Source organism: Erinaceus europaeus, chromosome 9, assembly GCF_950295315.1.
Source record: "Erinaceus europaeus chromosome 9, mEriEur2.1, whole genome shotgun sequence".
In the NCBI taxonomy this organism is placed as follows: domain Eukaryota; kingdom Metazoa; phylum Chordata; class Mammalia; order Eulipotyphla; family Erinaceidae; genus Erinaceus; species Erinaceus europaeus.
In genome coordinates this window covers 82,335,864-82,363,110 of record NC_080170.1, presented here as the reverse complement: position 1 = coordinate 82,363,110, position 27,247 = coordinate 82,335,864, and the positions used below count along the sequence as shown (strand labels likewise).

General features: G+C 39.3%; 1 protein-coding gene across 2 annotated transcripts in view; it reads left to right on the top strand.

Moving 5' to 3' along the window:
* Positions 1 to 1,219: 1,219 nt before the first annotated feature.
* The window catches only part of CFAP91 (cilia and flagella associated protein 91), a 101,658-nt gene continuing 75,630 nt past the window's right edge, over positions 1,220 to 27,247 (top strand). The window contains exons 1-5 of one of the 2 annotated variants that reach the window (XM_007532112.3): positions 1,220 to 1,398; positions 11,210 to 11,286; positions 12,651 to 12,808; positions 15,305 to 15,388; positions 17,552 to 17,608. In XM_007532112.3, coding sequence (XP_007532174.1) covers positions 1,275 to 1,398; positions 11,210 to 11,286; positions 12,651 to 12,808; positions 15,305 to 15,388; positions 17,552 to 17,608 — 500 coding nt within the window. In that variant the 5' untranslated portion in view covers positions 1,220 to 1,274. Of the gene's footprint in view, positions 1,399 to 4,494; positions 4,543 to 11,209; positions 11,287 to 12,650; positions 12,809 to 15,304; positions 15,389 to 17,551; positions 17,609 to 27,247 lie in introns of those variants that run through there. The other variant, XM_060198307.1, reaches the window with a different exon arrangement.

The window sequence follows — 27,247 nt, the reverse complement described above, 5'->3', positions numbered from 1 at the left end:
CCATTTTCATAGGATACTGTTTTCTAACTGTATTCATAAGAACAGGCATCTTATCTGTACCCCACAAAATAGACCACTGGATCTGTTAAGTAATGCCTGAGACCCACATCTTTACCATCTTGGAAAAATTCTTCTGTCACTCCATTTTGCGTGTAGTGCAAAATGGAAGCACCAGAATCACTTTTTTTTAAAAATTTATTTATGAGAAAGATAGGAGAAGAGACAAAGGACCAGACATCACTCTGGCACATGTGCTGCCGGGGATTGAACTCAGGACATCATGCTTGAGAGTCCAAAGCCTTACCACTGCACCACCTCCCAGACCACCAGAATTATATTTAAACTTTCCTTGAAGGTAGAAATCATGAATATTTTTTACCAGAGCACTACTCAGCTCTGGTTTATGGTGGTGCAGGGGATTAAACCTGGGACTTTGGAGCCTCAAGCATGATACTTTTTTTGCATAACTATTATGCTATCTACCCCCTCTTTTTTTTTTTTAAAGATATATTTACTTATTTTGGAGAGAGAACCTGAACATCACTCTGTCACATTTAAAGTCAGGGGTTGAACTCAGGACCTCATGCTTGAGAATTCAATGCCTTATCTGTCCACTGCACCACTTCCCAGACTTCAGAGTACTCATTTTTGAAGACCAAATTATTGAAAACTAGTACATGATCTTTTGAAGAAAGAAAGATAGGCAAGTTACGTCATTAGAAGTGTATGGTTCAAAGATGTTTTTTCTTTCTTACTGTAATTATTTTTAAACTAGAGCACTGCTCTGCTCTGGTTTAGAGTCGTGCTGGGGATTGAACCTATGACCTTTGGTGCCACAGGCATGAAAGACCATTTTATAAATAAATTTTAAAAAGATAGTTTCCAAACAATGGGATTAAAAACCAGATCCAGAATACCAATAAACCAAATGTTTATTATAAAAAAAAAAAGATCTTTTGCATAACTATTACGCTATCTCTCTAGTTCTAAAGACTTTTATTTTTAACGAAACACCAGCAGATGTGCCCAAATTCCTTTCTATGAGTATTACTCCCTGCTCTTCACTCTTCTCTTGGCTCCCAGCTCCACTCAAGCTCACTTCCAGCATGCAGCCCAGTCCCTCGCTACCTTAACCTCCTCCTCTTCTCTCTGGCCCCGCCCTCCCCTCTAACCCCGCCCCTCACGCCAGCCGCTGTTACCATAGCTACAGTGCACACTAGCGCTGAGAATCATCTATAGGTTTACCTCGTTGTGCGGAAGAAAAAGGCAGCGCCATGAACCAAGTAGTGACTATAGAGGAGCCCCAAGTCAAACCACAAGTGTCTGAAACCCAGAGCGGGATAAGGGCGTGTCCAGGAGGCAATGTCTCCTCCAACCGGGCGTACGACTTTCTGTACGGTAAGGGCGACCCCAGACCTCCTTTCAGAGTTGTTGACTCCAGTCCGTGTGGGCTTGAATAATATGAGGACAGGCCAGGGGCTTGGTGAGCCAGACAAACCTCGCCCACGGTTGTCCTTTGTTGGAGGTGGGGGCCCGCGCCAGGGACCCCTGGGAAGCCTCAGGTGCGCCCGCGTCGTCGTCGCCAAGCACCGCGCCTGTGGCCTTTATCGCCTGTCACCACCCTCTTTTCCTGATCGTTTTCATAGCCCCAGTGATTTCTAGGAAACATAGACTCAGCGTTTTGGTGTCCCGAAAAGTCTGCAATGATTTGCAAACTTGGAGATTCACTTAATATTCCCACGTTTAAACTTCGTGCAATTCCCCACCAGAAAGACATTTCAGCATCTGTTCATTGTCATTCCAGTGTCATTTTCTTGAGAAGACGTTGATTTATAGTATTTTTGCTGTTACAAATGTACATGTCCACTTTTCCCCAAGATAGGCATCAGTACATTTCACCCTCAACCACCAGGGGGTTTAAATCCCCAACAAGTAGCTTTCCCTTTCCCTTCTGAGTCACCAAATTTGCTGTGATAGATTATAGTCCCTTGAGGATTTACCGTTTATTGTCCTTTGCTTTGTTTCTTAGAGCCCATCATGAGCAGCACCATTTTATCACAGTTTTAGATTTCCTTTCCTTCTTGTTCTTCCTCCTCCTCCTCTTCCTCCTCTCATTTTCTTATATATTCTTTAAAAAAAAAAATTTATATTTATTTTTTTTCCCTTTTGTTGCCCTTGTTTTTTATTGTTGTAGTTATTATTGCTGTCGTTGTTGGATAGGACAGAAATCGAGAGAGGAGGGGAAGACAGAGAGGGGGAAGGAAGGAAAGACACCTGCAGACCTGCTTCACCACCTGTGAAGCGACTCCCCTGCACATGGGGAGCTGGGGGCTCCAACCGGGATTCTTAAACCGGTCCTTGTGAGCTTAACCTGCTGCGCTACTGCCCTTCTTATATATTGTTATATACCAAAGCATCTCTTACAAACTGGTTCAATAACGCTCTAGTTATTTTAATATTCAGGCTCTCTATTTACCTCTTGTACTGAACCAACCATGAAGTCCATGAGTTTTTTTTTTTAAGGTCAAATGCTATATACGTTTTTGTAGACTTCTTTTTTTAAATGTTTATTTATTTACTCCCTTTTGTCACCCTGTTGTTTTATTGTTGTAGTTATTCTTATTGTTGTCGTCATTGTTGGATAGGACAGAGAGAAATGGAGAGAGGAGGGGAAGACAGGGGAGAGAAAGATAGACGCCTGCAGACCTGCTTTACAGCCTGTGAATCGACTCACCTGCAAAGGGGGGGGGCTCGAACCTGGTCCTTATACCGGTTCTTGTGCTTTGCGCCACGTGCGCTTAACCCGCTGTGCTGCCGCCTGACTCCCTTTTGTAGGCTTCTTAACACCTATTCCGGCTCATATGCTTGGTACTTTAGAAATGTTTATTGAGTTACTAAATGTACTACTAAAAATTGTTAGCGAGCATAAATCAAACCACCATCCACTGTAAGGAAGCAAAAGATGTTTATTGACGAATTGCAATCTGGGCTGAGATGGAGACTGGCCGCAGTCTACCAAGCTCGACCCTGAACAAGGCTCAAACCACACAATTTATAGGAATTCAGACTACATTCAGGTAGGGGGAACACATCACCTTATCAACCTACATCCAATAACAGGCTATAGCAAACACAAAATCCAATAATTTCAAACTTAGCAAAAACATGATCCATTCAAAGCAAAGTGCGGGCTAGTCACACAACCAATAGAATTCAACCAGGCAGGGTCGCCACATCCTCCTGCCATCGGCTATGACTACCCATCCGGTAGACAGCACACCACAAAGTCTGTGCAAAGGTCCTGATAAGGCTCGTCCCCAGGCAGGGTCCTTCGAACAATGGGTGGCCTTCACTGATTAAGTCCTGTTTATTCAAGGGGGAAGGGGCAAGGAATTTTTCCACTTCATACTACAAGCAACTCATACTAAAAGCACTTAACAAACAACTGCATAAAAAGGGAATTTCAAGGCTACTGCCTATTACAAAAATTATAATCAGTTAAACATCATTTTTCCCAACTTTGTTTTCAGTAATAATAATCTCTCCCCCCAAGCCATGAACTGCTTTCAACTATGTGGTGTTTCCTCTGGGGTCTCCAGGTTCTTCTTGGCATGAGAATCTATAGGATACTAATTTCCTGAATATTCTTTTATACATTGTTTTTTAAAAGCATATAAAAATTATGCGTGATTGACCAAGTTTGCCAAGTTTGCGTGATTGACCAACCATCTCAACCACTTGTATTAGTGTCTGGTTTTCCATTCTCCGACCATCTTTTCTTCTTATAATTAAAATTAAGGTCAAAATGCCTTGAACTTACGGAGTGGAGTGCCCTTTTTGTTTTTGTGGTGTAGGGACTGTGTGATGATTTGCCACATACTGTGACCACTGCTTTTCTTTATTTACACTTGGTTTCACCTTATAATGTGGTAAGGGGCCAAGCGGTGGCACACCTGGTTAAGTGCAGACTCTTGAGTGTGCAAAGACCCAGGTTGGAGCTGCCAACAGAGAGAGGGAAAGCTTCACAAGTAGTGAAGCAGGTCTGCAAGTGTCTGTTTCCTCCTCCCCTCTTCGTTTCTCTCTAGCTCTATCCAATAATAATTATTAAAAAATAAAATAAATGTGGTAAATTCCTGTAAACATGTCACCATGTTTGTTGAAAGGGTACTTTGGGGATGAGAATAAGTATCTTTAGTAAGGATAGGCAAATAATTTATTAAGCTTATTGTTTCTTTTATCCCTCAAAGTATCTTTCTTATTTTGCAGAAGGGTTACTAAATGTTGTCATGTACTGTGAAGGAACAAAAATCAACTCAGAATAGGTCAAATTTTCATTTGAATTGTTCCAATAAAGCAGGCAATTTTACAACTATTCATGGGAAATATGTGTAATATAGCCACTAAAACCAGGACAGGGAAGGTCAAAACTAAGGTGCCTTATTCTTTTGCTTGGTTTTCTAGGTCTTATGGTGATTCACCCCATTAGGATTGCCAGATTTAGCAAATGAACATATTGGACATGATGTCAGATGTGAATTTGAGGTATATAATAAGTATATCTGAGTGTAAATTTTTAGCTCTATATAATATTTGGGATGTATTTACATCAATAATTATTGCTGATCTGAGATTCAGACATAGCTTGTTATCCTGGTGCTTTAATCTGTCATCTCTGACCCTGTTTCTTTCTATGCATCTGTCTTCTTCCTTCTTCCATCAGGCAGACAGTAACTTGTGCTTGGATTTCTTCTACTATGACAGGGACAGGGGTGACTTTAATGACTTAAAGCTCATCACCAGTTGTATAGCGTCTCCTATATCTTAGCTCAAAGCCGGAGAAATGAGATTGTTGTTGGTTAAGTCAATAGGTTGACTATTTGGATCTTTGACCTTTCTAAGCTCTTTCATACTTTTGCTGCCCAGATCTTGAAACTCATTTTTTTGTTTTTTTTGTTTGTTTGTTTGTTTCAGTTGAGTTAATTGCTTATTCAAAACTTTTGCTTTTCTGGGAAGCTTTTTCTATATTTGGTAAAATGTTTACTCTCCTGATCACTATGTCAATTGAGACCATTTAAATATCTTTGGTAAATTTGGTATGTATTTTTATTTTTAAAATTTTTATTAGTGATTTAATATTGGTTTACAAAATTACATGTCAACAGAAGTAGAATTCCACCAGAGTTCCAGATCCCCGATCCCTCCATCCAAGCCACCACAGTTCTCTTAAGTTTGCAGACATGGGTTGACTATCATCTCTATAGCTACCTGTCTATATTTATACATAGTTGCCCCCTTTTTCTTCCAGGTCCAGTCCTCTTTTTTCCCTCCAAGCCACTCATGACCCTATTACTACATCCAAATATCCCTCCCTTTTTCTTCCTCCTGTCTCCAGGTCCTGATAGAGTTGGAGTTCAGAGCCCTCTTATCCTCTTCTGCCTATCACTTCTCCCTCACTGGGAGTAGGGATCAAAATTGTTTTTAGGGTGGTAGGAAGTTCTGGCTTCTGTAATTGCTTCTCTCCTGGACATGGGCATTAGCATATCAATCCCTACTTCTAGCCTGTTACTATCTTCCCCTAGTGGGGTAGAGCTCTGGAGAGGTGAGGTTCCAGGACACATTGCCCAGGTCATCTTCCCAGAGAATTCAGGATAGAATAATGGTAGTGTCTGCAACTTGGTGTCTGAGACTACAGGTGTTTCAGCCATAGTAGATGAATTCTGTTTGGGTCTCTTGTATTTATTTGTTATTTTGGAGGAGAACCAATCCCTGTTATTCCATGGACACTTCTCCCAGAAGTCTCAGTATAGACTTTATAGCTACCATAATTCTTCTCAATCTAGCCTCATTTATAAGCCACTTTATATTTTACATTTTTTTTATAAATTTCTTTTTTTTATCTCCCAAGTCTCTCATGAACTGTTTATCATACTTTCCTGATTGATTGCTGGATTAGCAGATATACTACTGCCTTGATAACTAAAGTCTTTTACCAATAAATATATGATATACTTCCCAGAGTCCAAAATTTTTCCTTGGTTTATCATGAGATCTTTTTCCATTTTTACATATTCTTTAATTTATTATATTTTCCCCTAAAATTAATCATTATGTCATAGTTTGAATTTTTTTTTTTTCACCACTATACTTGGTTGTGATAACTTCCTGGGCTGGTCAGAACTATTTCTACAGTATGAGTATATTTATTCAAAGGTACTCCCATGATTTCCATGGGAAAATTTCTCCATAAAAATTAATTTATTTGTGGTCCTCAAGCATAAGGTTCTGAGTTCAATCCACAGCAGCACATATACCACAGTGATATCTGGTTATTTTTCTGTCTCCTCCTATCTTTCTCATTAATAAATAAAAACTTTAAAAAATTAATTTACTTTTCGTGACTATGAACTGGAAGGATTGGAGTTCAAATCTTTTTTTTTATTGTTGTAGTTATTATTGTTGTTATTGATGTCTTCGTTGTTGGATAGGACAGAGAGAAACGGAGAGAGCAGGGGAGACAGAGAGGGGAGAGAACGATAGACACCTGCAGACCTGCTTCACCGCTTGTGAAGCGACTCCCTTACAGGTGGGGAGCTGGGGGCTTGAACCGGGATCCTTACGCGGGTCCTTGTGCTTTGTGCCACCTGCGCTTAACCACGGCGCTACTGCCCGACTACCTGGAGTTCCAATCTTAATGCAAATCAGTGTGTCACTTCCTCATCTTTAAAAAAAAAAAAAAAGCGCTGATGGAGGTTGGGCGGTAGCGCAGCGGGTTAAGCGCACGTGGCGCAAAGAGCGAGGAGCCTCATAAAGATTCGAGCTCCGGGCTCCACCTGTGGGGGAGTCGCTTCACAGGTGGTGAAGCAGGTCTGCAGGTGTCTATCTTTCTCTCCCTCTCTCTGTCTTCCCCTCCTCTCTGCCCTATCCAACAATGACAGCATCAACAACAATAATAACTACAACAATAAAAAAGAGCAAGGGCAACAAAAGGGAAAATAAATAATAATAATAATTTTAAAAAGCTGATGCTCACTTCATTGGATTTTTATAAGAATTAAATATTGCATATAAATTACTTAATACAGACCTTGGAGTAAGCAAATAGACCTAGTATTAGATGTTTCAGAGAATTTTCTACTACTTTTGAGAAATATTATGATCATATTTGTAGGAATTATTGCAGAGTATGTAATCACACAGTATTTCAATTATTGTCTGTAGATGGAGACTGTTTCTACAGAGACCATATTTTCACACTCATTATGGGAATGTGGAGAGAAAGACTTATTTAGTATTCAGATTCAGTGAAAAAGCAACTCCAATCTTGAACCCAGCGGTATCTTTTAAATCATTTAAAAATAGTGTGAAGAGAAACTTCTCTTTGTTACATACTATTCTCAGCATATTAGAGATATAGCAGCTATATATTCACCATCCCCTTTAAACAGGTGCCTTCATTACATCTTCTTTCAAAAAGAAGCTTTTATTGATTTTATTGATTTGCTTATTAGAGGGAAAGTATTCAGAACATCACTCTGGCATATGGGATGACAGGCGCAAATTCAGAAAGGACCCTCATTCCCCCAAGTTCATCCACCTACTCACTGTCAGGTTCCTGTTAATTTTGTCTTCAAACTCACTAGCTTGTAAATTGAGGTAATAAAATCTAGCTTCTTTACTTCTTATCAATTCAGTTTTCATCACGTCTCAACCTGAGTCATAGATGTTGATTTGTGTGATGATTTCTTTCTTTCTTTTTTAGCCAAGATTCTATGGCTTTTGGTAGTGCAGGGGATTGAACCTGGGACTTGGGAGCCTCAGGCACGAGAATCTCTTTGCGTAACCATTATGTTATCTACTCCCACCGAACCTGATGATTTCTTCTTTTTTTTTTTTCTGATGATTTCTTAGTGCTCCAATCAAGATTTTTTTTTTTTGGACATATTATAGACTACTAATATTTTTAATAGTGTTTTCTCTACAAACTTGCTCCACTATAAGCTACCCTCCATCATTATTCTTTATAGTTGATGAGCCAAACAAATTTGGAGTCACCTTTGTCTCCTCTTTCATTTATTTATTTTTAAATATTTATTTATTTATTCTGTTTTTGTTGCCCTTGTTGTTTTATTGTTATTGTTATTGATGTCCTTGTTGTTGGATAGAACAGAGAGAAATGGGGAGAGGAGGGGAAGACAGAGGGGTGAGAGAAAGATACCTACAGACCTGCTTTATTGCTTGTGAAGAGACTCCCCTGCAAGTGGGGAGCCCAGGCTCGACCGGGATCCTTACACCGGTACTTGCACTTTGCAGCCACCTGCGCTTAACCCGCTGTGCTACCGCCCGACTCCCTTGTCTCCTCTTTCTATCACACCATTCCAACCCAGTAGCAAGTTAGTTCTGCTCTACTTAAAAAGCATATATATTTATCTAGAATCCTGCCACTTTTTATCATTTCTGTTGCCACTACCATGGTACAGGCCATCGCCATCTCTTCTGGATTACTTCAGTAGGCTGCCTCTTCCATTATTTTTTTTGTTTAGTACCACTTATATTCCTCAAATCTAGCATATTATATGAATGCTAATTGTTTTTGTTGTATATCCCCACTCCCCTCAGACAAAAATCTCATATATTTATTCTCTTATAGTTCTGGAAGCTTAAAGCTTGAAATTAAGATACAGGCAGGACCATGGGCCTTCTTGTTGGGGCTTCATTGCTCTGGACCAACTTTTCAGGTGGAAAGAGCGGGAGAGAAGCCACAGTAACAAAGCTTCACATATGCTATAGTACTCCCATGTGGTGTACCAGGGCTTCAAACCTAGTTCCCACACATGACAAAGCAGTTGTCCTCCTAATTGAGCTATCTTGCTGGCCACAGCACAAAATATTTAAACATGTCTTTTTGTTGAGGTGTCCCAATCACAACTACATGCTTAAAACAGCAGAACAATTTTTTTGGTGACCTTTGAAGAAATCATGTAGTTTCATCATCAACAACTGATAAACTAAGAGTGAACTCTGCAGGCAGCTTATCATACTTATCTACTATTGGAGGATGACATTTTCTCATCATTACCAGTTCTGAGGTTCTGTTAAGAGTTTGTATCTACCTTGTATACTGATTATGGGAAATTGTGCCCAATTTTATTTATTCATTCATTTATTCCATTGCCACCAGGGTTATTGCTGAGGCTCGTTGTTGGGACTATGAATCCACAGCTCCTTGCAGCCATTCCCCTCTCCCCTTTTTTTTTTCTATTTTATTTGATAAAAAAGAAATTGAGAGATGAGGGGAAAATTTATATATATATATATATATATATATATATGTATATGTATATATATATATATAGAGAGAGAGAGAGAGAGAGAGAGAGAAATAGAGACATCTGTTCATGAAGCATTCCCCACTGCAGGTGGAGAATGGGGGCTCAAAACTGGGTCCTTTTGCATGATAGCATGTGCACTCAACTGGGTATGCCACCACCCACCTCACCCACCTACCCCCAAATTGTTTCTTTCATTTGCTGATGGGATATAGTTGTATATACATGGGCTTTCCTCTTAGACTATTTCCTGGGCTACCCCGATCCAGAAGATGGCTTGTTTACAGGAAAAAGAAACATGTGTTTGGGCTATGGTACTTGAAAATTTGTCAGGCCTTTATTTACATTTCAGTTCTATAAGCTGACTTTGGAACATACAGAAAAGGAATGCACCTAACAGATTCTCACTGGTGATAAAAGAACAGGGCTGTAAGCTGCCACAGAGTTAGGCAATATCTAAATTTTCTGGTTTGTTTTTCAGTTACAAAACTACATTGCTTTGCCACTGCTTTCTATCTCAGAGTAGATAGATTCCATTCCTTATACTTCCTTAGTGCTTATTTATTTTTTATTATTTTTAAGAAAGGATAAATTAACAAAACCATAGGGTAGGAAGGGTACAACTTCATACAATTCCCACCACCCAGTCTCCATATCCCATCCCCTCCCCTGATCGCTTTCCCACTCTCTATCCCTCTGGGAGCATGGACCCAGGGTCATTGTGGGTTGTAGAAGGTGGAAGGTCTGGCTTCTGTAATTGCTTCCCCACTGAACATGGGCATTGACTGGTCGGTCCATACTCCCAGTCTGCCTCTCTCTTTCCCTAGTAGGGTGGGTCTCTGGGGAAGTGGAGCTCCAGGACACATTGGTGGGGTCTTCAGTCCAGGGAAGCCTGGCCGGCATCCAGATGACATCTGGAACCTGGTGGCTGAAAAGAGAGTTAACATACAAAGCCAAACAAATTGTTGAGCAGTCATGGACCCAAAGCTTAGAATAGTGGAGAGGAAGTGTTAGGGGGATACTCACTGCAAACTCTAGTGTACTTCTGCTTTCAGGTATATATTTTGCGGTAGTTATGGATACATGTGAACATATGCTCTCTCTCACAGAAACTGGTGTATATCTAGGTTTTGGGACTTTGTTAGAAAGTGAACCACCTGAGATGGAATTAGAGTATACTATGAAAGGAAAGGTCTCACCCGAGTAATGAGCTGAAGGGTTGTCATTCCACACGTGAAGTCTCTGGACACAGTCTGAAGTGAAGCATGTTGAGGTGGCAATCGTTGTGTTGGTTAGGTTGTGATCGGCAGATGCAATATTATTTGATATGGATTGGGAGAGGCATACGGGAAAGTGGGCCCTATCCAAGGGTTCCAGGACTGGGGGAAGTAGAGGCTCTATAGTGGAGATGTGAGGTTCCTGCTGTCTTAGAGTTCAAAAAGACAATGGATAGTTAATGTTATCATCACATTATTTGGTAATTGGGTTAACTTTGAAAAGTCCTTTTGTTATGGTTTGCTGTACAGTACCCAGTATCTTGTGTATAGCTGTGCTATTGTTTGCTTCTGATCTACTTGGTCTAGGCTTTTGAGAGAGTCCGCATATCAAATACACAGCCTATATATTAAAAAGATTCAGTCTGTGTTTTAAAAAACTTCGAGACATACAATTAATTTTCCCCCTCTCATATTGATTAACTAGTGATTTATATGACTACATTTTACTAGGAGTGTACATAAATACCATTCCTACCACCAAAAGACTGTGACCCATCCCTCCCACCCACTCCCACCCCCCACTGTCCCAGGAAGCTGCATGTCTACCCCTCACCACAGGGTTTTTACTTTGGTGTCCTAAGTGTTTATTTTTTATTTATTTTGCAGATCCATTGTTTACTATGTCAAGTGCGAAAGACTACGCACAGGCAAATCTCCAAGCTACCCTGTTTAGAAGCAAACTGGTAGGTTTCATTAATCCTCTATAATAACCTATAAAACTTGAACTGTTAAACTGTCTACTGTTAACTACACTGATCAAATTAACCACTAAACTAGTAGAGACTAACATTTGTATTATACAAAGATTATTTGTGCCATGTTTGTTAGAAGGCAAAACATTTTGATACTTGTGGCCTAATGTGAGAGAATTTTATTTATTATTATTTTTTTGTTTGCTTGCTTTTACCAGAGTACTGGTTAGCTATTGCTCATGATAGCGCTGAGGATTAAACCTGAGACCTCAAGTCTCAGGCATGAAAATCTCTTGCATACTGTTATGCTATCTCCTCAGACCCTATTATGAGAATTCCAGGGTTATTGCTGAGGCTTCGTGCCTGCATTACAAATCCACTGCTCCTGGAGGCCATTTTCCCCATTTTGTTGTCCTTGTTACCTTTGTTGTTGTCATTATTATATTTGTTGTGATTGCTGTTGTTGGATAGGACAGAGTGAAATCAAGGGGGGGAAGCAGAGATGAGGAGAGAAAGACAGACACCTGCAGACCAGCTTCACCACTTGTGAAGCGACCCCCCTGCAGGTGGGGAGCCAGGAGCTCGAACCAGGATCCTTACCCTGGTCCTGCATAGCTATGCGCCATGTGTGCTTAACCCACTGCACTACTGCCAGACCCGCTGATAATTTTTTTTTATGCCATGCCAGAGGACTAAACCCAGAACCTCATAGCTTGTGAGGTATGTGCTTTACTGCTTGAACCACCTCCCCAGTCCATTTTTATTTATTTATTTACTTTAATGTAAGAGAAGAGACAAAGAGACCAAAGGTCCACTATCCATAGAGTTCCACTTTTCTTCTCCTTGTTACTTTCTCGCTTACTGTCAGGGATTAAACTCAGGATGTTATGCATGGAAAATATTCTAAATCACTTTCTGGTCCCCAATATGAAGATTAATTAGCTAATAGTGAATAAAGGACTCATTAGGATACAATTTGTTTCAAGGAGAAAAGTAAGTCATACCCGTGTTAAATCAGGTAACACAAAAGCTTATACAATGTGAAGTAAATTCTAATTCCTAGCTCCTTTAACACAATTAGCCTTTGTCTTTAATTTCTTGGATATCCTTTTAGAGATAGTCTATGCACTTACCAATAACCCCTCCTGTGATACTATATACACTGCTCTGTACCTTTTCTTTAAAAAGCTTACATATAAGAAAAATATTACATTATTTTCCCCCCAATAAGATAATTTGAATAAAAAAGAGAAAAAAATATGAATCCTAGTGGGGAGAAAAAAAAAAGAATGCTTTAGAAAATCTGATGGCATAATCTTGTGCTTTTCCTCCCTACCTCCTTATTCAAATATTAGAAAAAAGTTCCCAAGTTTCGAACCATGTTCAGTAGCATGGTGAATTATCCAAGCTATACTCTGTACTGGAGCAAAGCAGACCCTGTGCCACCATTCATCTGTCGTGAGTGGAAGAGACCTGCGGAGAAATGCAGAGAACCCTTTCGGCAGCTTGCTGTGTAAGTAACAAACTAGCTTCAGCTACTAAAACAAACACCTGCCTTTTTTCAACTTCCGTGTCACTTTGTTGAGGGAGTTTTGTTTTGTAAGATTATTATCACATGGGTAACTTTCTACATTTCCCCAAGATAGATGTCAGTACATCTCACCCTCCACCAAACCATCATACAGTTCCACCATAGGGACTTAGGTACCCAGTCTCCCCTTTGTGCTGCTCCCTTCTCCTTTCTAAGTCCCCATATCTGCTGCAGTAGTCCTCAATCCATTTAGGATTCACCTAAAGCTAATATATATTTTAGGGTTATCGCCTGGGCTCCCTGCCTGTGTAATGAATCCACTGCTCCTGGCAGTCATTTTTTTCCTTTTTTTTTTTTTTTAAATTTTATAGGAAAGAGAGAAATTGAGAGGAGGGGTCATGGGGGAGAGACAGATAGACACCTGCAGACTGCTTCACCGCTTAGGAAGTGACCCTCCCCACACACACAGGTCAGGAGCCAGGGGCTCGAACCCAGACCCTTGCGTATTGTAACATGTACACTTAACCAGGTGCACCACCACCTGGCCTCAGGTTCTTTCTCTCAACCCTTTTAACCAAAATGATTCTGCTTCTGGAACAGTGACTATAGATTTAATGACTACTAGATGTTCTCTGAGAAAAATGAAACGAATATATAGTATGTATGTATAGATAATGAATATATACATATATAAAATGATAACTTGTATCAAAGGTAGACGTGACTAAATTTGCTGTTCCTTTGTTTCATCTTAGAAATTGCAAGCATAATTTTTTATTAGTTATCTGATTATAGTTTTTAATACTTGCAGCCAGATCACTTTTTTTGTTATTTTATTTATTTTCCCTTTTGTTGTCCTTGTTGTTTTATTGTCTTTTATTGTAGTTATTATTGTTGTTGTTGGATAGGACAAATAGAAATGGAGAGAGGAGGACAGATAGAGGGAGAGAAAGATAGACACCTGAAGACCTGCTTCACCACCTCTGAAGCGACTCCTATGCAGGTGGGGAGCCGGGGGCTGGAACCCGGATCTTTACTTGGGTCCTTGCCTTTCACGCCACATGCACTTAAGCCGCTGCTACCCACCGATTCCTGTTTTTTGTTGTTACAGCTATTGGTGTTGTTGGATAGGACAGAGAGAAATGAAGAGAGGAGGGGAAGACATAGAGGGGGAGAGAAAGATAGACACCAGCAGACCTGCTTCACTGCTTGTGAAGCGACCCCTCTGCAGGTGCGGAGCGGGGGACTCGAACCGGGAGCCTTACACGGGTCCTTGCGCTTTGGGCAAAGTGCGCTTAAACCGCTGCACTACCACCCACCCTCCACCAGATCACTTTTAAAAACAAATGTCTTGAATTCTGTATTTATTTTAGTTATTTACAAGTTTATGTCTTGTAACTTTCTTAAAATGCTACCTTCTGACCTGTAATTAAGAGGTTGTTTTTTAGAACTTAATTATTCTCACATTAAAAGTGGTGGGTAGTTTACATGGGAGAATGCTCACTTTACCTTAGTTAAGTACGCCCCCCCTCACACACACACACAAAATATATCACCACATTGGAGAACCATGCTGAGGAGAAAGGCTAAGAAGTGATAAAGTGATGCTGTGACTGATATCTTTCTTTCTCTCACTGTTTCTAACTGTCACCATCTATCTGGGAAAAAAAAAAAAGAGAAAAGAAAAGAGACGAGATTGGGTGTTTTCAGGGTGGTATGACCATAGACAAGAAAGAAAAAAGAAAGGAAGGAAGGAAGGGCAGAAAAGAAGGAAAGGTGGGCCAGGTGGTAGCTAGTGGGTTAAGCACACATGGTGTGAAGTGCAGAGACCAGGTAAGGATCCCAGTTTGAGCCCCCAGCTCCCCGCAGAGGGGTCGCTTCATAGCGGTGAGGCAGGTCTGCAGGTGTCTATCTTTCTCTTTCCCTTCTCTGCCTTCCCCATCTTTCTAAACTTCTCTGTCCTATCTAACAACAACAACAGCAATAACAACCATAGCAATGACAACAACAAAGTGGAAAAAATGGCCTCCAGGAGCAGTGGATTTGTAGTGCAGGCACTGAGCCCCAGCAATAACCCTGAAAGCAAAAAAGCAAGCAAGCAAGCAAGCAAGCAAACAAACAAAAAACAACAGAGGGAAAGAATGAAAGAAAGAGAGGAAGAAAGAGTCCACTAGGAGTGGTTCAATCACACAGGCATGAACCTGTGGCAGGAAAAAAATTAAAAGTGGACACTTTTTAATATGAGATTTCATAAATTTACTCTTGTTATCTCTCACTTCTTGTTAACTCCTAATTTTCTGGTTCAGGGATAGTAACTCTATGTAGTCTGAAATGGGCCAGTGAAGTACATATTGTAGAAGACTTTATTTTCAGTCTGATAACAGTCTATCTTATAGTTTACAAACATGGAAATATTAAATAGAAATTATATTCAGAAATAGTATTTTATATTTGATCATGTTTTCTGCTTCTTTTTAGAACTGACACTACTTTTCAGATGCCTAAAGAAGTGTATGAAGATCCTGAAGTTACTGGAAAAAATCGCTATAAATATTTTGAAAGGTAGAACATAGTTTCTAATGAACTCTGATATTAGGAGAAAAATATTTTTTAAAAAATAGTTTTAAATTAATTTAATTAGAAAGTTAATAAGAGGGACCAGGAGGTGGCACACCCGATTGAGCACACACATTTCCATGTACAAGGACCCAGATTCAAGAACCTGGTCCTCACCTGCAAGGGGGAAGCTTCGTGAGTGGTGAAGCAGTGCTGTAGATATTTCTCTTCCTCTCTCCCTGTCTCCCCTCCCCTTCTCAATTTTTCTCTGTCCTATAAAATAAATAAATAAAGACCTTCCACCTTCTGCACCCTGTAATGACCCTGGGTCTATACTCTTAAAGAGTTAAAGAATAGGAGAGCTATCAGAGGAGGGGATAGGATACGGAGTTCTGGTGGTGGGAATTGTACCCGTCTTATCCTATGGTCTTGTCAGTGTTTCCATTTTATAATAAAAATTAAAAATAAATAAATAAAATTAATTTTTTTTAAAAAGAGTGAGAATGAGAAAGAACTGGTCACAGCATAGCGACTGAACTTGGGACCTCCTATATCCAAGTCCTATGCTGTACCACTAAACAACCTCCTAGTCACAAAATATTTTTATGATAATAATAGAAGTTGTCATTTAAAAAATATTTTAGTTAGGGGGCAAGACAGTGGCACACCTGGTTAAGCACATATATCACCATGCACAAGGACCGACGTTGAGTCCCCACTACCAATCTGCAGGGTGAACGCTTTATGAGTGTTCTACGGGTGTCTTATCTTTCTCTCCCTCTCTTTAGCTCCTCTCCCCTCTCGAAAGGAAAAAGGGAAAATGACTGCAGGGTGTGGTGTAGGCACTGTGCCCCAGCAATACACTGGTGGGGAAAAAAGGAAAAAAAGCTTGCTTATTTTAACTTGGTTTGCTTGCTTTATTATTTTTTTTAATTGTCTTTTGACTAGGCAGCTCTAATTTACGGTTGTGCTAGAAATTGAACCTGGGGCCTCATAACCATTGTATCTCCCCATCCCTAAATTTTATAGATACAACTTTTTTTTTGTTTTTCCTCTCTCCCCCTTCCCTACTTTTTTTTTTTAAGATTTTATTTATTTATTAATGAGAAAGATAGGAGGAGAGAAAGAACCAGATATTACTCTGGTACATGTGCTGCCGGGGCTTGAACTCAGGACCTCACCACTTTTTTTTTTTTCCCCTACTTCTTTTCTTTATTTTCTTTACCAAAACATTGTTTCATCTCTGGCTTATGGTGAACCTGAGACTTTGGAGCCTCAGGCATGAAAGTCTTTTTCATAACCATTTATGCTATTTCTCCTGCCCAGGAAATTGCTAAAAAAAACAAACAACAACAAAAAACAGCAAATAGGGAATAATATTTGCTCTGTTTGTATCAATATTGCCAGGACCAAGATGATTAACATTTTTACTTTGTTTCATTTGTGATTAATATTCATTAACAGTCATATACATAGATCAACTAAAAGAATGGGATTTCCCTATAGGTTTTGTTTGGGGTAGAAAAATAGTCTTGATATTATATTTACATAAACTTCCTTGAAAAAGTAAATTATATTGCACATTTTTATTAATGAGCAGCTTCCTCACAGATGATGCTGATTTTTCCCTCAGAGACATGAAATTCAGTCCTTTCTTTCCTTCTTTCTTTCACTGTCTCTCCCTTCCTTCCTTCCTCCCTCCTTCCCTTTCTTCCTTCCTTCCTTTCTTTCTTCCTTCTTTCATTTCCTTTCTTTCTTTCTTTCTTTCTTTCTTTCTTTCTTTCTTTCTTTCTTTCTTTCTTTCTTTCTCCTTTAATGTGAAATTCTTAACAAAGTGTTCTCAAGTCCTACACTTTGGGGGTAGAAGCTAGTGGGAATTTCAATATGTCTCAGAGAACTTGACATGGTGCTCCTAGCTAATGGCCAGAAGCTTCTGAAAGTGTTTATTTAAAAATATGTGTCCACTAACTCTCCTGGGCTAGACTTGGGAATTTGCCTTTTAATAAGAATCTCCCCACTCCCCAGTGCTTTTGTGAATGACATAGCCTGAGGGTTGCTGACAGGGCATACACAAGCTTATTCAAGGGACAAGTGCAAGTTTTGGAAGAAACCTCTAGACTGTATATAATGCAAAAATCTCACGCACTTGTGTCTTGCTTTCTCTCCCAGGCCTTTCCTTCCTTTTTATGAACAATTACCAGTCAATGTTGTTCTCACAGCAACTACGTAAGTAAGCATTGTTTTAAAAATCTTTCTTTACCAGTTTGTTTATTATTTGCATCCACATTTGTTGCCAGAAGATAGTTCTCTTAAATCTGTATTATTCAAGCCATGGCTCAAAAAACATTAGAAATGTTATGGAATCTTCTAGTGAGTTATGAGCAGCATTTTAACCAAAATCATCAAACACATTGAGGGCAAATTTTTTGTTTGCTTATTTTTTGTTTTTAACTTGTGTTTTGAGTAGATCTATATACATAAATTATATTTATATAATGGTTATGATATGAAATGTACTTGTTATGGCTGATGTCTTATGATGAAGAAAACAATAAGTGTTTAAAATGTTCTAAATGTTCTCTTTTGCTTCAGTTAATAATTCCTCAACATTTTACCAAGAAAATGAATGTTATGAAATGATTCTTAAATTCTAGATGAAATATTTAGGTTATATAAAACAATGCAGTATACAAAGATAAATAATTCCTGGGATGAGGAGATAACATAATGGTTATACAAAAAGCTTTTCATGCCTGAGACACCAAAGATCCTAGGTTCAATTCCTAACACCACCATACAATAGAAGTGAGCAGTGCTCTGGTAAAAAAAAAAAAAAAAAATCAATCAATTCTAGTCTCACAAAGGTGTGAATCAAGAAAGGACAAAACTGAATCTGAAATAAATGTGCATTTCTCCAGTCTTTAGTTTTAGGGAAAGATAGCAAGTTAAAGTATACCATTAAAAATCAGATATATGTATATGTACACACACACACACACACACACACACACACATTCTTTCCTGTGTCCACTGAATAGTTCTATAAGAAAAAAAATTCAAGGTTTCTGTAATTGCTTTCCTGCTGAACATGGGCATTGACAGGTCGATCCATACTCCCAGCCTGCCTCTTTCTTTCCCTAATGGGGTGGGGTTCTGGGGAATCAGAGCTCCAGGACACATTGGTGGTGTTGTCTGTCCAGGGAAGTCTGTTTGGCATCATGCTAGTATCTGGAACCTGGTGGCTGGAAAGAGAGTTAACATATAAAGCCCAACAAGTTGTTGACCAATCATGAACCTAACGGCTGGAATAGTGCAGATGAAGAGTTAGAGGAGGGTCTCCATTTTGCTGATACCTAGTAGGCATATTTTAGTTATATCCCAAAGGGCCTGTGGCTATACTAGTTTTTTTTTTTTCTCTGAGCCTAAAGAATAGGAAAGCTATCAAGAGAGGGGATGGGATACAGAGTTCTGGTGGTGGGAATTGTGTGGAGTTGTACCCCTCTTATCCTATGGCTTTGTCAGTGTTTCCTTTTTATAAATAAATTTAAAAAATTCAAGGTTTCATGAAAGAATAAGGAAAAGAAACATTTTTTAAGATTTCAAATTTCTGAGTAGAAATTTAGATAGGCTTGACTTTCAAGCAAGGATATAGAGAGTATAGTTATATCTGATAATACTAACACCTAATGAATAGAATATATTGGCAAATGTATGTAATTTTCTAGATAAATGTCAGTTGTGATCCCATTTCTCTAATTTTATTATTCATCTATTTATTTGTTTGTTTGCCACCAGCATTATCAGTGGGACTGGTTGCCCACCACTCTGGTGGGCATTCCCCCTTTTGATAGAGGGTGAGAGATAGCGAAGGGGAGAGAGAGAAAGAAGAGAACTCTGCAGCACTGCTTCACTCCATAAAGCTTTCCACCTATAGGTAGGGGTCTTAAACCTGGATCTTTGCACATAATGTGCACCACCACCCTGTTCCCACCCCAATTCACCTAGAAATTATAAGAATTGTATGACTTTTACATAGAAAAATAGAACCTCAGGGCCAGGTGGTAGTACACTTGGTTGAGTACACATGTTACAATGTGCAAGGACCTGGGTTCAAGCCCCTGCTCCCCACCTGCAGGGGGAAAGCTTTTCAAGTGGTGAAGCAGGGCTGCAGGTGACTCCCTGTCTCTTTTCCTCTCTATCTCCCCTTTCCCTGTCAATTTCTGACTGTTTATATCCAACCAATAAATAAAGATAATAAAAAAGAAAGATAAGAAAGAAAGATAAGAAAGAAAGAAAGAAAGAAAGAAAGAAAGAAAGAAAGAAAGAAAGAAAGAAAGAAAGGAAGAAGGAAAGGTAGGACCTCTGCACTGCCCTGTACACCTGTATGGTGTCAGTTTATCCAGGGACAGCTCTAGACATGTTTTCTGTGGGATGCTTCATATGAGAAAACATAGATCTTTGAGATGGGTTAGATCTATATAAATATCCCAGATACTACTTTAAAAATCGGGCACTTGAGTGATTGATTTGGAGACCCTCATTACCTGAGGTCTACAAGTTATTCTTTGTTTATTTGTTTATCAGAGAAGTGCTCAGCTCTGGCTTATGGAGGGGCTGGGAATTGAACCTGAGACTTCAGAGTTCCAGGCATGAAGATCTTTTGTATAACTATTATGCTATCTCCTTAGCCCGTAAATTGTTCTGTTGATTGTGGGCAAGTTCGCAGGTATACTTTGATTAACTTTGGGCCTCCTCACTCCTTTCAAATTAACTGTACCATAAGGGGTACGGGGCAGGGGTAGATAGCATAATGGTTATGCAAAGAGACTCTCATGCCTGAGGCTCCTGAGTCCCAGGTTCAGTCCCCTGCACCACCATAAGCCAGAGCTGAGCAGTGCTCTGGTAAGAAGAAAAAAAAAAAAGGCTAAAGATTCCCTCTGAAAGTCATTATGTCATGACAATTGACATTCTAGATAATTCGTGTCTTAAAGGTTTTTAAAGAATGAATTACTATAAAATTCTGGCTGGAATAATTTTCTGTGTGATAAGGATAATTTCGTTTTATATGGATGGACTTGTCTGGGAACCAGCCTTCCCCCAGCTACACATTCTTCATGCCCAACTGTTGAAGTCTTTACTTTGGACTTTCTTTCAATGGTGGTATTAGGGTTTGGAAATTACTGGTCATCCAAACAACAAGTATTAAACTGTTTAGCCTGAAAAGTCAACAGCTTTTCTTGAATCCTTAAGATAGGAGAGGACACAGACCAAATTGCTGCCCCAAGACTGGAGTGACAAAGAAGTACAGGGAATCACTACTTCCTAGAAGCAGAGATTCAAGAGTGAAACTCAACCTGTAAACAAATTCCATGGAGGAAAATCTGAGCTATAGTTGATGAGATTCTGTAGGGCCAGTGTGGAAAACTGAGTTAAAAAGTGATTACAGGGGGTCAGGTGGTGGCACACCTGATGAAGTGCATATATTATAATGCATAAGGTACCCAGGTTCCAGCCCCTAGTCCTCACCTGCAGAGGGAAAGTTTTGTGAGGTGGTGAAGCAATGCTGCAGGTGTCTTTTCTTTCTTTTTTTTTTTATTGGGAGATTAATGTTTTACAGTTGACAGTAAATACAACAGTTTATACATGCAAAACATTTCTTAGTTTTCCACATAAAAAATACAACCCCCAGTACATCCTCTGTCATCCTTTTCCAAAGCCTATACTCTCCCCCACCCACCCACTCCAGCGTCTTTTATTTTGGTGCAATACACCAAATTCCAGTTCAGGTTCTACTTGTGCTTTCTCTTCTGATCTTGTTTTTCAACTTCTGCCTGAGAGTGAGATCATACCATATTTATCCTTCTGTTTCTGACTTATTTCACTTAACATGGTTTCTTCAAGCTCCATCCAAGATGGGCTGAAAATGGTGAAGTCACTATTTTTAATAGCTGAGTAAGTATTTCATTGTGTATATAGACCACAACTTGCTCAGTCACTCATCTGTTGTTGGACTCCTGGGTTGCTTCCAGGTTTTGGCTATTACAAATTGTGCTGCTAAGAACATATGTGTACACAAATCTTTTTGGGTGGGTGTGTTGGGTTCCTTAGGATATATCCCCAGGAGAGGAATTGCAGGATCACAAGGTAGGTCCATTTCTAGCCTTCTGAGAGTTCTCCAGACTGCTCTCCACAGAGGCTGGACCAATTGACATTCCCACCAGCAGTGTAGGAGGGTTCCTTTGATTCCACAACCTCTCCAGGATTTGCTGCTGTTACCTTTTCTGATGTATGACATTCTCACAGGAGTGAAGTGGTATCTCATTGTTGTCTTTATTTGCATGTCTCTGAGAATCAAAGACTTGGAACATTTTTTCATGTGTTTCTTGGCTTGAATCTCTTCTGTGGTGAATATTCTGTCCATGACCTCACCCCATTTTTGGATAGGGTTATTTGTTGTCTTGTTTTTGAGTTTGGCAAGCTCTTCATATATTTTGGTTATTAGCCTCTTGTCTGATGTATGTCATGTAAAGATCTCTTATTCTGTGAGGGGTCTTTTGGTTTGGATGGTGGTTTCTTTTGCTGTGCAGAAGCTTTTTAATTTGATGTAGTCCCATAGGTTTATACTTGCCTCAGTCTTCTTTGTAATTGGATTTGTTTCATTGAAGATGTCCTTAAAATTTAAGAGTTCTGCTAATATTTTCCTCTAAGTATCATAGTTTGTGGCCTAACATCCAACTCTCTGATCCACTTGGAATTTACTTTTCTACTTGGTGAAATACAGCGGTTCAGTTTCATTCTTATGCATGCTTCAACCCATTGTTTCCAACACCATTTGTTGAAGAGACTCTACTTTCACCATTTAATAGGCTGGGCCCCTTTGTCAAAGATTAGCAGTCCATAGGTGTGGGGGCTTACTTCCAGGCTCTCAATTCTATTCCACTGCTCATTGTGTCTACCAAGCAGTTTTGATTTCAGTGGCCCTATAATACAATTTGAGATCTGGGAGTGTGATGCCTCCAGTTCTGTTCTTCTCAAGATTGTTTTGACAATTCTAGGTCTTTTCTGGTTCTAGATAAACATTTGTAGCATTTGTTCTATTCTCCTAAAAAAATGTGTTTGGGATCTTGATGGGGATAGCATTAAATTTGTAGATGGCTCTGGGTAGTATATTCATTAAGTCTTCTTAATAGTCAATTAATTTGTAATAGTCAATTCTTGTTAATTCTTCTAACCCATGAACATGGAATATCTTTCCACTTCTTTGTGTCTTTTTCAATTTCCTTGAGTAGTGACTCATAATTTTCAGTATACAAGTCTTTCACTTCTTTGGTTAGGTTTATTCCTAGATATTTTATTGTTTTTGTTGCTATAATAAAAGGAATTGATTTCTGGATTTCATGTTCTTCTAACTTAGTGTTTGCATAGAGGAATGCCACTGACTTTTGAATGTTAATTTTGTATCCTGACACCTTAGTGTATTGCCTGATGATTTCCAAAAGCTTCTTGCTGGATTCTTTAGGTTTTTCTTTTTTTTTTTTTTAATATTTATTTATTTATTTTCCTTTTTGTTGCCATTGTTTCATTGTTGTAGTTATTATTGTTGTTGTTATTGATGTTGTTGTTGTTAGATAGGACAAAGAGAAATGGAGAGAGGAGGTGAAGGCAGAGAGGGTGAGAGAAAGACAAACATCAGCAGACCTGCTTCACCACCTGTGAAGCAACTCCCCTCCAGGTGGGGAGCTGGGGGCTTGAACCAGGGTCCTTGTGCTTGGCATCAAGTGTGCTTAACCTGCTGCACCATCGCCCTACTCCCTCTTTAGGTTTTTCCATGTATACTATCATGTCATCTGCAAATAGGGAGAGTTTGACTTCTTCCCTTCCAATATGCATCACTTTAATTCCTTGCTCCTGCCTGATTGCTATGGCAAGAACTTCCAACACTATGTTAAATAGTAATGGTGATAGTGGGCAGCTGTATATAGTACCTGATCTGAGGGGAAATGCTTCCAGTTTTTCGCCATTGAATATGATGTTGGCTGTAGGTTTGCTATATATAGACTTCACTATCTTCAGGAATTTTCCATCTACTCCCATTTTTTGTAGCATTTTGATCACGAAGAGATGTTGTATTTTCTCAAAGGCTTTCTCTGCATCTATTGATATGACCATGTGGTTTTTGGTCTTGCTTTTATCAGTGTGGTGGATGACGCTGATTGATTTACGTATATTAAACCACCTTGCATCCCTGGAATAAACCCCACTTGGTCATGATGAACAGTCATTCCAGTTGGCTAGAATTTTGTTCAATATTTTCACATCTATGTTCATCAGAGATATTGGTCTGTAGTTTTCACTTTTGGTTGTGTCCGTGTCTGCTTTTGGTATCAAAGTGATATTGGCTTCATAGAAGCTGGAAGGGAGTATTCAATCTTCTGGAAGACTTTTAAAAGTAGAGCTATTAGTTCTTTTTTGAAGGTTTTGTAGAATTCATTTGTAAAACCATCTGGTCCAGGACTTTTATTCTTGGGAAGGTTTTTGATAATTGTTTCAATTTTGTTGGCTATGATGGGCCTGTTCATATTATCTAGTTCCTCTTTATTTAATTTTGGAAGTTCGTAGGTATCTAGGAAATCTTCCATTTCTTAGTGGTTCTCTAGCTTGGTGGCATATAGTTGTTCATAGATGTCTTGCACGATATGGTGAATTTCTGTGGTATCTGTTGTGATATCTCTCCTCTTTCATTTAGTATCCGATTTATTTGGGTCTTCTCGCTTTTTTGTTTAGTGAGTCTGGCTAAAGGTTTGTCGATTTTGTTCACTCTTTTGAAGAACAAACATTTATATTTGGGGTTGGGTTGTGGCATACCTGGTTGTGTGCACAGGTTTCAATGCACAGGACCTGGGTTCAAGCCCCCATCTCCACCAACATTTATTTTCGTTGATCTTTTGTATGGTTTTCTTATTTTCAATGTTACTGATTTCGTCCCTAACTTTAGTGATTTCTGTCCTTCTGGTTGCTTTACGGTTCCTTTGTTCTTTTTCTTTTAGATCTCTAAGATGTGCAATCAGGCTGTTTATTTGTGCTTTTTCTTGTTTCCTAATGTGTGCTTGTATAGCTATGAACTTCCCTCTCAGTACTGCCTTAGCTGTGTCCCAAATATTTTGATAGCTTGTGTTTTCATTTTCGTTGAACTCTGGAAACATTTTTATTTCTTCCTTTATTTCCTCTTTGACCCACAAGTTGTTAAGTAGTGTACGGTTGAGCTTCCACATTTTGGGACTATTATTAATCTTTTGTTGATTGTTAAGTGTTAGTTTAATTCCACTGTGGTCTGAGAAGATGCTTAGGATGATTTCAATGCTCTTGAATTTGCTGATGTTGTCTTTGTGGCCTAACATATGGTCTATCCTTGAGAATAACCTATGTGGACTTGAGTAGAATGGGTATTCCAGTTTCTTAAGGTGAATGACTCTGAAAATGTTCAATAGTTCTAGTTTATCTATCTTCTCATTTAGCTCCCTCATTTGTTTATTGATTTGCTGCCTGGATAATCTGTCAAGTTGAGAGAGTGGGGTGTTGAAGTCCCTTACTATGACTGTGTTGCTGTTCATATATTGCTGTAGATATTTGATGTATTTAGATGGCTTCTCATTGGGTACATAGATGTTGATAATTGTTAAATCCTCTTGATTGACTGATCCTCTGAGCATTAAGTAGTGTCCACCCCTATCTTTTTTTAATATTATTTATTTTTAAAACTGTCGTTTCAGATATGAAAATAGCTGTTCTTGCCCTTTTGTGTGGGCCACTGGCATGTATGATAGTTTTCCATCCTTTCATTTTGAGTCTGTGTTTGTCTTGTTGAATTAGGTGGGCTTCCTGTAGACAGCATATTGTTGGGTTTTCTGATCCATCTTCCTACTCTGTGCCTTTTATTAGGTGAATTCAGGCCATTGACATTTATTGATATCAAAGATTGAAGATATTTTAAAGCCATTCTTGTAGATTTCTAGAGTGCTCTGATATATGGCCCATTTATGGTACTCTGTTTATAGGAGAACTTTCAGAACTTCCTTCAGGGCAGGCTTGGTGATAGTTGACTCTTTCAACTGTTGCTTGTCTGAGAAGGTTTTGATGCCTCCATCTAGTCTGAATTACAATCTAGCAGGATACAGTATTCTTGATTGAAAGCCTTTCTCATTGAGCATTCAGTAGATATCTTGCCATTCTCTTCTGGCCTGTAGTGTTTGTGTGGAGAAGTCTGCTGCTAATCTTATGGGTTTTCCTTTGTAGGTGACTCTTTGTTTTTCTCTTGCAGCCTTCAGGATCCTTTCTTTATCCTTATTCCTTTCCATTCTAACTATGACATGTGTTGGTGTCTTTATGTCTGGGTTAATTCTGTTTGGCACCTTCTGGGCTTCTTGGACCTTTATGTCTTTTATGTTATCTAGACTATTGATAACTATTCTCAGCTATTATGTCCTAAAGAATGCTTTCTTCCCCTCCTTCTCTTTCTTCCTCTGGTAAGCCAATGTTGTGTATATTATTTCTTTTGAAGTCATCCCATAGGTCTCTGTTGTTGTTTTCAGAATCTCTTAATCTCTTTTTGAGACCTCTTCCTTCTTTATTAGTTGTCTCTCATTCATCCTGGATCTTGCTAATTCTGTCTTCAGCCTCATTTATTCTATTCTCTCTCCCCTCTACTGTTTTCTGGAGTTCATCTGTTTTGTTACCCTGTTCTGATACTGTTTTAGCTTGTTCAGCTAGTTGTGTTCTTAGCTCAGCTATTTAAGCTTTCATCTCTCTAGTAACCTTGAGATAATTAGTGTTTTCTTCCAGGGTCTCATTCGTTGTTTCTGCATTTCATTTTGTTTGTTTGTTTTATATTTACTTTATTTACTTTTGTTGTCCTTTATGTTTCATTGCTGTAGTTATTATTGTTGTTGTTACTGATGTAGTCATTGTTGGATAGGACAGAGAGAAATGAGAGAGGAGGAGAAGATGGGGGGGTGGAGAAAGATAGACACCTGCAGATCTGTTTCACCGCTTGTGTAGCGACTTCTCTGCAGGTGGGGAGCCGGGGGCTTGAACTGGGATCCTTATGCTGGTTCTTGCTCTTTGTGCCACCTGTGCTTAACCCGCTGCACTACTGCCCGACTCCTGTTTCTGCATTTATGGTACAATTCTTTCAAACTCTTTACTCACTCCTGTGATTATTTTCTTAAGTAGTGTTTGATTGTTAACCTCATTATTTTGTACTTTAGGCTTTGGGGGACTTTTAGCTTGACTCTTGTCCTGGTTCATTTCTCCAATATGTCTTCTTGCTGGTTTAACTTTTTTATATAGTATGTTATGAGGTTCCTCTCTCAGTACTTTTCAAATTACTGATCACTCTTGCCTGGATTGACTTGTGTCTAAGTAAGGTAATTAAAAGGTTCACTGTTGTGGAAATTGATGTTGTTTCACTAGTATTTTAATCCCTGAGTTGGAGCACAGTGGCTTAAAAGCCTCTTGTTGTTTTTCTTCCCTGTAGGCTATGGGAACTTGAGGGCTTTTAGACTATAAGTAGGCTTCTTAGCTTAATCACTCACTCCTAATCAAGAGATAAAGCAAGGTGGGGCAGAGATAATCCAGGGGTTATGCAAAGAGACTATCACAGCCCCACCGATAGGCCACCAAGGTATAGATCTTCTCCTGAGTTTCCTTGTTAGTTCTCTGACCCCTGGTGTCAGCACAGGGCCTCCCCCCTGGTGCTTTAGCCTCTGAGGGCAGTAACAGTGGATACTCACTGTTGCATTTGGTGAGTCTTAGGGGAGTCCTCTCCCCCCTTCAGCTGTGTGTTGTTGGTGAAACAGACTGGAGGTG